This window comes from Neolamprologus multifasciatus, chromosome 20 (assembly GCF_963576455.1).
Source record: "Neolamprologus multifasciatus chromosome 20, fNeoMul1.2, whole genome shotgun sequence".
Classification (NCBI taxonomy): domain Eukaryota; kingdom Metazoa; phylum Chordata; class Actinopteri; order Cichliformes; family Cichlidae; genus Neolamprologus; species Neolamprologus multifasciatus.
The window spans coordinates 14,819,796-14,830,569 of NC_140458.1; the positions used below are offsets into that span (position 1 = coordinate 14,819,796).

Consider the following 10,774-nt stretch of genomic DNA (forward strand, 5'->3'; position numbering starts at 1 on the left):
GGCATGACAGATTTTCTGCGTGTGTATTTATATTTATGTCTGTAATCATGACCTCACTTACCTCCTCCAACTGACTGTGAACATGCTGTACGATCAAGTCGATTGCCACCATGTTGCCTCCACCTGACCGGAAAAAAAAGAAAGCATAAAAATGATGCTTTAATTTTAAATCTTTTTAGGACTGTTGCTGCTATACTGAACATGTACATGAAAGTATGTTGGTATATACTCACCACGTGGCACCACGATATCAGCCAGTCGCATGGTAGGCTCAATGTATTGTTCAAAAGCTGGCTTAACGAACTTGTTATACTGCTTGATGACCCCCTCGATATCTCGGCCCCTTTCTGTAATGTCCCTCCTCAATCGGCGCACCAGGCGGATGTCAGAGTCTGTGTCCACAAAGATCTTCATGTCCAGCAACTGGAAAAACAAGTTGATTAGATCAACACAAAGTAATATAACACACATTCACATACAGATGACATGAAAATCGCACGCTTAAAATACCACACTGTATTCAAATTTGTATTTTTAAAGGGTTATTGTGAAAGCCTGCAAGAAATTCTAGAAAAAAATTGAATGAATGAATGAAAGATCTGACAGCAAAAATATTTCTGGCAATGTCAATGTAAGTATAGATGAAAAATGAATGAATATTAGATAACTAATGAAAATGTTTGCTTCTCTTTTGCTTATAATGACTTCTGATTTAAAGGAAAAAAATCCTTTAACTTTACTGTGTTGCAGTTGATACTGCAGTTATTCAGAACCATTACGTCTTTTAAATCGCTGACATTTAACAGTTGAAAAACAAACCTGTCAAGTGGACAAACTATGTACTGCAGATATTTTTTTCTTATCTTTAAATCAATATTCACTTCTCTGCACATATTAGCTGACACACAGTGCATACAAACATATCAGGCTTTTCAATCTATTTACTTATTTTGGGCTATCATGCATATGCTGAATCTATTTTAAAAACCTGCAAATCTTGTCTATGTATAGACACAATATGGGAAAAATAAACAGCTACCTCTGATTTAATAAAGACCTCTTACACCACTTGTATGTGTTTTCTAAGAGTGTTTTTTTTTAGGTAACACATATTTTTGACAACAAAGCTGAGAGTAGGACCTTGTATTGGTTTGTTCAGGGCTAATGACCTTCTCTTACCTGCAACAGTTCTTTATCTGCAAAGGACATGATTCCCTCAAAGATGATAACACTGGCTCCATAAACTGTTTTCTGGGGCAGAGACATGTGCATGTAATAACACAATAAAATTTACATACCAAAAATGAGAACGAGGGCATTAAAGCACTACACATTAAGTGTGCATGTATATTCCAACAATCATTGTAAGCTCTCGAACTGACTTGCCTCACTAATGTGTGAATGTTTGTGTGTGATAGGATAAATAGAAGTAGACAGATATCACAATAGCGATCTGTCGGAGACCATCTGGAGATGTACAGCTTTACAATGCAGCTAAATCTATAGAAAAGAGGATTAAAACCTTCTTCGGTAAACAAAAAGGAGGGATTATATGCAGAAATGACACGCTACTTAATAACTTAAAAATACAAAGCCAAATGTTTGGGTCTGTGCATTCATCCTTACCCAGTCCTTTTGTCTCCCGTGAGTTGTAAAGTCATACACAGGGATTTTCACGCTCTTGCCCTGTTTGAGTTTGCGCAAGGTGTGTGTCAGCAAATCAAAGTCAAAGGCATCTGGGTGGTCAAAGTTATAGTCGTTACTGGCAGCCATCGCCTGCTGCTCTGGGGACAGGACCTGAGGATTGCCATGATACTGAAGTTAGAGTATCTCACCACTGCATGCTGCTTTTCAATGCTACAAGATTTCCTGAGAAAATGGCATGAACACATATTAATATTTGCATATCAAAAGAAAATCTCTTTTTCAAGTAACATTACACACGTGTTTTGCAGTAAAATAAATGATGCATTCACAAATAATAATGCAAAAACACTTTGGCACAGATCGCTGATCGAGAGCAGAGAAGTTTGGGGACCTAAATTTAGGAGGACATCATGTGCCACAGTGACGTCCGTACGAGGTGGTATGTGCACGCACGTATCTGTCCTTTGGGTGGTTGAACATTAAAAACCCAGTCCTGGTATTTGGCAGTTAATGAACAGCAACACCCCCTTCTCAAATGAACTGGTAACATATTTATGTAATAAACCAATATTATACTGGAAAAAAAAGCAAAATATAAAAATGCATAGATTAACTGAAAATAAATGGCAATCTTTTGTAAAATGTGGTGAGCAGACCACCACTTGCTGAGGGCTACAGCGGCACTGGTCACTAGTAAATCCCTCCAACTCTGCACAGTCTGATCTGCCGCTGTCAGATTTTGACAGGATTACACAACTAGAGAGTGGGTGGAGGTGTAGAGGGGGCAAGAATGATGGCTCTTGCTATACTGTTCACTACATCTCTTTTTCTCTCCCCCTAACACCCATCACTGTGTTGTCATCCTTGTTTTCAGCACTGCCTCCTTATATTTTATCTACTCTGTTTCTTCTCTCTCTCTAATCAAAACCTCTTTTTCTCATTTTCCTTTTGGGATCCAAAGGAAATCTTTTCTTTTCTCTTTCACCCTGTTTCCTGCACTCAGTCTCGCTTTTCTTTAACCTTCCTTTAGGCCCCTGGGTGGTTAGCAGCCATACAAGACAAAAGTGATAAGAAAAGAGTTTCTCGGACCTATCACATGTCTTATTTATAACTCTAAACACTTATTTAGACATGCAGCGACATGTAAAAATTCAGATAACTTTTAACAACTTCACAGATACAGTGACAAATGTATCACTGCATGCAAAAGGACACATACGGTTTTGTAGACACCACAGAAATACCTTGTAAAAAGAGTCCATTGAGAGTAGTACAACCCAGGGTACATCTAAAGCTTCTATGATTTTCCTTGCTACAGTTGTCTTTCCTGAAGCGCTGCCACCACACAGGCCTGAAATTAAAAATTGACAAACAGCCATTGAGTAATAACTTCCTTCAAGTTAAATTACAAAAACAAAATAATTTAGGCAAGTTGACATGGTCAAGATGACCTGCAGACGTTCAAAACGTTCATCAGAATTGGGAAGAAAGTTGAAATGACTAATAGGTGTGGTTTTACTGTAATTATTTCACAAACTGCTTATCTACTGGGATTTTCCCAAACAACCATCTCTAGACTTTACAGAGGATGATCCAAAAACAGAAAATCTGATGCTACAGTTTCCAGGGGTCAACAAAACTGGAAAAAAGGAAATTGGAAAAACGTCTGCTGTGACGTTCAGATGGCAGAGTAAGAGGTTTTCAGAGCTTAAGGCTACCTTGGAGTGAATAAATGCGTCACGTTAGGGGAACTGTTGAATCTATTATCTGTTGTGGTATCACTACATGGTTTGTAAACCTTTCTGTCAAGCTCAGATCCCAAATTCAAAATCTGATTCAAAGATAGTTAAAATTACTACAGACAAAAATGACATCCTTTATAATGATTATGAGTTGATGTCTTCAGGAAAAAGGTACAAAACTGTGAGTTGAAATCTCTGAGCAATGTTTCCAGTACTTTTTTCAATCTATGTCATGAATTAAGGCTGTTCTGAAGGCCAAAGGAGATCCAACCCAGTACCAGCAAGGTGGCCCTAATAAAGTGTTTGGTAAGTGTACCTTCACTTGGTGCAAACATGCTATCAGTAGTTTGACTAGTTTGACAAGACTTGTTTCAGTGCATTGTGAGGTTGCTTTAGGCTAATTTAAAAAGGCATGCAGAAACAGAGCCAATAACATTCTTCAACAGAAACATTCTCTTTATTCCTATTTTTCACAAAGTCTCTCACGCATTAGTTCAGCACTTCCTGATAGCAGGGCACACCCATCTTTAACATACTTGGATGGATCTGCTTTGCTCCATCCAGTGAGAAATTGTGAGTTAATGCCCTTTATCACTAGTATAGCAGGGGTTTCCTGTATTTAAAAACACTCTGAGAAACTCTCCAGTTTTTGAAAAACAACAAATTTTAACCAGTGCATCTCTATCTGGGTTTAGGTTTCTCAAGCTTTTTTGTTCATAAAATGGTCAAATACGCCAAGAAAATGCCTTAATGCCTTAAATAAGGTAATGACAACTTTGTGCCACAACTATATGGGAAGAAATTATGCTAATGTGTGCATTCCCTGAGTTTTCTAAACATTAAATATTTTCACTTATACAAAGTATAAGGTTAGTTTATAAACAATTATTCATTAGTTTCCTAAATTTAAAGGTACAATCCGAACGTATTTATAATACTTTAGATGAAAACTCACCGCTTAATCTACGCTGAGGCTCTGAAAGTTCATAGATCTTTATGATATCTAAATGTCAAACACAGAAAGTTATTCTTCTTACCAATGACAAATGCCTCTTTGGACTGTGTTCCATGCTCGTTGTACCAGGGTGGGCGACCAGCAGTGTAGATTGTTCGTTTGGAGGTGCGTAGCAGAGGAGGCTCTGACTTACACTGGCTGGTTGTCCTTTTCCTGGGCGAGAGGCCTGTGCTTACCGAGGGGAGGAGACGGTCGAGTGATCCCTCGCCACCTCCACTGCAGATGAGAAACATGACATTATTACTCTCTGGTACACAGGAAGCAACTTTCCTTCTTGTCACGGCATTTTTCTGGGTTTCATAAAAACTTTTGCACAGCAGTATAACACCAACATTCTCCATCATCACATCTTCTCCACCTGTATATAGTAAGACACACTGAACCCGAATGTGCTGTGTCATGATTTCGACTTCAACTCAGTCCCCTTGTATCTAATGCTCGGTGACACATTAGACACACAGAGACAGACATTGTTTGTGGCATGTAACCATGCAATGGATGAACAGATTGACTAAAGAAAGGCGGCCCAGTTAGTTACCAACAAAACAGTAGTGCAGCATTTTCCCTCCTGTCACTGGTTAATTTTTCAACCTGTCAACTTTGTCCAGTCTTGTCCAGTGTAACTGCTGCAGGTACTAATGTACAGATGGTATAATATATTACATCTAAAGCTCCCCATAACCATATGAGAATTATAGAGTCAAAGTGATGGATTGTGTTTTCATAGTCCATTGTATTTTACCAATTGAAAGGATCAGGTATCCGCCACTGGAAAGACAGCATGCTAGAAAAGCAGGTGGTTACATTACCTAAAAACACCTACAGAACATGTTAGAAGTGGAGAAAAATTGATTCAACTAATTAAATAGTCCTGTGATCAGTTTTACGAGCGAAAAGATTGCTGCAATAATGAGCCATCACAACCAGCAAGATAAAAAGGCCCTCATAAACAAATGACAACAAGCCAATTCAAAACAGGTACAAGGTGCTTAGGCGAGCGAGGCATGGAGTGAATTTGCATTGACTTATTCAAACTACACCTGATGGTCTCTCATCTGTTCTGTAAGATAGAAGACATTTAGAAAGAAATTTATGTAATACCCATTGCAAGAGTTTTGTGTCTAAACTGCAAACAGCTGCACATATGGGCTACTCTTTCACTATTGTAAGTTACTTAACCTATAATAACTAAGTTTAATGTTGTGCCTTTACAAATCATTCGGCAGTTGTGAGGAATTGGAATTCAGAGCAGAGAGAAAACTTGGTACAAAGAAGTGGTCGAGCAGATTGGTGAGCAACCTCTTTATTACTTCCTCTAAAACAACAGCCTCACTTCTCTTACATAACTCTATTTTGTCAGCAAGAATCTGCTGTGCTGTGACGTTTGATAAACAAAATATTGCTTTTTTAGGAAAATGCCACTCGATTAGCAAAGCAATCTAAAGTTGCTCAACGATTGCCGCCCACAATCATCATCAAAACAACTGCTGCGTTCATTGTTTAACAAATACAACATAACATCTGTGTACGGTATGCCTAACTGAGCAACAGTTGGAACACTTACTGCATTATCCGAGCCATCCACACTTCACCCAGTGAAGACTGTAAAAAGCCAGCGGCCATAACTATAGCGGCGTTTGTAATAAACAAGTCTTTACAAACGCAAAGACTTTGTGTCTTTACAAAACAAATTCTTCCTCTGTTTTCCAGTCAACTGTCAGGCTCCACACATTTATATAGGTCATATACCTGCCCAGGTGGACTGCCAGGAGCTCAGAAGAGGAGCAAACAAGAGAGAACAAAGATTTATCTTATCTCACCAGGGTCACCTGGTTAGACGGAGCCAGGGACCAGAGTGGGAGACTGCTGAGAGCGTGCGCGGGACATAGCTCACTGAAGTATGGTTATCAGTTAAAACCCCACTAGTGTGCAATAAAAGATTAGCTTAGCTGACTGTGCTGAATCATGTCCTTGTTCTGTGGTCACACAGTACCCAGTGCTTCAAAACATTACATGAATGCACCTTTGTGATAAGAAGTTATAGTGTGGGGTACCTGAGAAGGCCCTTATGAAGCAGACATCTAAGCCTTATGGGCAGCAGATTGAAGGATAATATTAGCAGCAAATCAAGATGCAACGTCACATCTAATGTCAGTAAAGCGACATGTTTTTCTTTACTTTCTCCACAATGGCTCACACAAAGAGTAAATTAACACAACCTAGCTGCATAAAGTGACTACTGTTTGACATCAGACATCAGACATCAGTATGTAACACTACTACAGTGTAAAATTCTCAGTTTAAAAAAAACCTTACGATTCCTCACATCACATTTGCACTTAAAAGGTGCCACATTTCCTAAAGTATGTAGACAAAAACCTAGAAGGTATAAACAAGTGAGCTTCAACTTGGAGTTGTCTTTCCTGTTTATCCAGACTTTTAAAAGCATTAACTGTACACATTTTAAAGACATTTAAACTAGAGACAGGAAAAAAGTTGCCCAGGTCACCTAAGGAATACATTAAAGTAAATAAAATGCACTTACCTGCCATCAGATCTTAGCGTCCAACAGCCAGATATTCTAGCTCCTGAGTAAGCTGGTAGAGTGTTCATAACTGGGAAGCTTCCAGTGTTTGTACTCCAAAAGTTGTGTTTTAATCCTATACTATTGTCAGCCGGTATACTCAGTGTATATATTCATATGCACTCAAACACACACTTAACAGCGCTCCTCTCTGGAGCATCACATCCAGAGAGGTGGCGACAGAAGGTGGTTAATATACATGGGAATCGGCTTGGATGAGAAACGAAACTTTAAACATTTGCTTAGCTTTCTATTTCTTCCATTCTCTCAACAGAGCGAGAGAGAAGGCACTGCAGCTTGGTAGAAAAGTGTGAAACTACAGCACAGCATTTCCCTCCTCTTTCACTAACTCGCTGCTCCTCCCATTAGACGCCCAGCCAACAAACATAAGAGGATAACCTGCCCTCCAGATTATGTTCATTAGGGTGTATTAATAGCACCGAGTTAGAACCGGACCACACCACTCCTGGTACACACACGCACACACCCGCATATATAAACACACACAGACACATGCCAAGCTTGGGTCATCTGTCTTTGGCAGTCAGTGTCGCAGTATGTGGCCGGAGGTGAAAGAGGAACCAGAAGAGAGCGACAAGAGAAGAAACAAACTAGAGGGTGGAAAAAAACAACCCAAAACAAGACAAAACAAAGAAATAAATAACAAGAGTGCGGCGCAGTCACACAGCCAGCGATTATTCTCCTCTGATGTTGATGCAGTTGGCTGAATTCACAACAGAGACGCCTCAGGCTGTGTTGGGGAGGTGAAGAGAAATTGAAGGGGGTGCGGGGATGACAGAGGGGAAGGGTAGAGGGGAGCTGATGTGCTTTTACCCTGTGGGGACATACAGTGCCTCTGTGTGCCTTATACCAAGTCTAGAGATGTCAGCACCACAGCAAACACACACACACACACACGCCCGAAGAGCAAAGTCCCCTCCCTGTTTTCACTCACAGTGAAGACTCGGGAATAAACAGCATGATGAAACCCAACACTACCACTGCTGCTCTATCAGCTGACAGTCTGGGGAACAGCCCTGGGAAACGCACACAGACACACACACACATGCACGCCATTCCACTCCTCCCTAGCCACAACTTGTACAGACAAACAAATCATTATGTTCAGAGTTCAGAGGAGATGGACTAATTGCTTTTCAGTGCACAGAAAAACAATCAAACAGCTTAGAGAAGCTACTAGAAATAATACAAAGCAACATGAAAGCTTTTCCAAATATTTTGGAACATGGATTCTGACCAGACTTCATTTCTCTTTATTCACTTATTAATATTATATACAGGGGACCAACAGGGGAAAGAGAATTGAGTGTTCTCCTCTAATCTGAACTGTAATGGTTTGGTAGTGTCACTGTCGCTTTAATCTTCATCGAGAGGACAGCTGCAGAGCAAGAAAGCCACATCGAAACAAGAAGCCTGAACTGGTTTCTATGCCAAACATTCAGCCATCTCGCTATGGCGACAGTGATGCACAGGAGGCTTACAAAGTCTCGGCTGCAATAACACTTAACCTAAAACTAATACTGTAAACACACTATAATATAAGCTAAACATATTAGTAACAGCATGTAATGCTGACTTTACTTACTAATTTTTTAAAAATCAAATATATTCAGTGATAAAGGGAAGTTGCAGTGCATAGAAACCTTTGCCTTGCAGAGCTCTTGACTGGCCTGGTACTGCCTCAATTAACAGTTTATGGTGCCTCTGTGTTAGGTTATATTTTAGTGACCAACTGAGTCCTGTCATACAACTATATTAAAATCAGCGGTCATACATTTAATAATGTGAGTATAACTTTAAAGCCTGCGAGCCACTAAGGTTGACGTCTAAAAAAGCAGGAACTTCCCTCAGCGGACACACCAATACAATACCGCCCTCTTGTGGAATAACGAGGTATTGAACATCTAAGGCAGACCAGCAGCTGACAAACAACTGGACCAAGTGCTTCATCTTGAGCCTTAGTCACCTAACCCAAATGTTATTCTGTTCCGTTACCTTATATATCCCATAGGAAGATGACATTTGCCAGAAATACCCGCTTTACTCACGCCGCAGTACCTCCAGAAAACACCAAGGCGCGTGCTTTCCACCTCTGCTAAAAGAAAGCTCTCTTAGTCCACTTTCTCTGCTTTAAGCTAGCTCTCCAATTCTCTCTAGCGATTCCCGTTACACGTTAAAATAGGTGAGCATGTTTCAGTTAACAGTGACTGCTTTGTAAAGACGTGTTTGATGTGATTTCTTCGTTTCAGAAGATTACAATGAAGTAAAGCTACGAGGCAACCTCGTGTAAAATAAGATGACAGATCGTAAAGCCAAAGAGAGGGAGAGAGAGTGGGCAAAACGAGAGACTCAAAAAGCAGGCCTCGGGTTTATTATATTTATAATAAACTAATAATTATACTGTAACTTCTAGACTGCTGTTACAGATATCAGACGTATTATATATTAATTACTGTACCAGTACAAGTACAGTGTACAGTGTAACAGGTCGTGTTTCCGTAAAGATGCTTAACCCAACTGCCAGGATAAGATGAAAAAAAAATGCATCCAGTAACCTCATAATAATGTACTATAATACCAAATGTTTCCGAAGCAATCTACAAACTCTATACCTGTTCGATACAGAGGAAGTTTTCGCTTCGCTGTCCATCGTTGAGCGCCTGTCTTCCACGCTAACCACAGACATTTCTGCCCTGTTGACAATCAGGTGTTAAGAGCGCAGTCACAGCTGAGGCATCATGGGACTTGTATTTCTTCAGTAGAATCTCTTTCAGCTTCGCGGCTGCACTTGGACTTCAAGCCCCAGAATGCACGTGATCCGTTTTTTCTATTCACAATAAGCAGCATGTACTTTTATTTTAAGCTTACAGGGCCTTTTACAGGCCACGTGTAGGTGGGAGTGGAGATTAATCTTTTTAGTCAGTTTTTAAATTTTAGTTTTGCTTCATAATCTCTCTCTAAATCTAAATAACTTTACAGTGCTGTGTCTTGAGCCACTCATATTTCCTTATATTTTGCTTCCAAGAAACAAAATATAACTATTGCTATAGTTATATTTTGCTTTAAGAACTATTGCTTAAAGCAGCCTTGAGCAATAGTTCTCTTAAGGTCTTTTAAATGATTTTCAGTCCAGTTCTTGTACCTTAACATTTTCAGAAGAATGTTATTTGTTTGTTAAACCACTTAACACTGACCTACTAATGGAAAACAAACAAAGAAAACAACAACAACAACAACAACAACAAAAAATCACCTATATCAAGGAATGAACCAGTGTTGTGGCAGCACTTTGTTCAGTGTCTGTTGTGTTTCAGTGCACAGTATAAATAAACTGGCTTGGCTTGACTTCTTTGAGAAATTAAAAGAAAGCTTTCCTAACAGAGTTCAGGCTGTGTTGGTGAATGAAGGTGGACATTCCAAGCTCTTTAGAATAGTTTCCACCTACACTATTTTCCAGGAATTTTTGTACGTTTCAATAAATCTCTGCCCCAAATTTCCACTTTCCTAGCAAAATATAAAGATGTGAGGGGTGGCTCCGGGGTTGTGCACAGTACTGTACAAATATATATTTCCTTTTTTTTTCATGAGCACAATTAGTGGCTACTTAGTGCAGCTTTAATAAACTATGCACAAGTGTGATAAAAGCCAGTATTAGATAAAATTGTAACCCTAATTATTCAGCTGCATTTAAAAAAACATTTATGCACTAAGGGCCTACTTTTAATGTGTGATGTTGGTTTGAATATATATAGTCTATTGTCTATA

General features: G+C 39.4%; 1 protein-coding gene across 7 annotated transcripts in view; it reads right to left on the minus strand.

Annotated features, from left to right (window-relative positions):
* The window catches only part of uckl1b (uridine-cytidine kinase 1-like 1b), a 16,295-nt gene extending 6,543 nt beyond the window's left edge, over positions 1 to 9,752 (minus strand). For 2 of the 7 annotated variants that reach the window (XM_085147163.1, XM_085147164.1), the window contains exons 1-7: positions 9,622 to 9,752; positions 4,427 to 4,620; positions 2,892 to 2,998; positions 1,627 to 1,797; positions 1,180 to 1,251; positions 234 to 423; positions 62 to 123 (exon numbers count right to left, since the gene is read on the minus strand). In XM_085147163.1, the coding sequence (XP_085003289.1) occupies positions 62 to 123; positions 234 to 423; positions 1,180 to 1,251; positions 1,627 to 1,797; positions 2,892 to 2,998; positions 4,427 to 4,620; positions 9,622 to 9,695 (870 nt within the window). In that variant the 5' untranslated portion in view covers positions 9,696 to 9,752. The other 5 variants (XM_085147166.1, XM_085147167.1, XM_085147161.1 and 2 more) reach the window with 3 other exon arrangements.
* Positions 9,753 to 10,774: the final 1,022 nt, after the last annotated feature.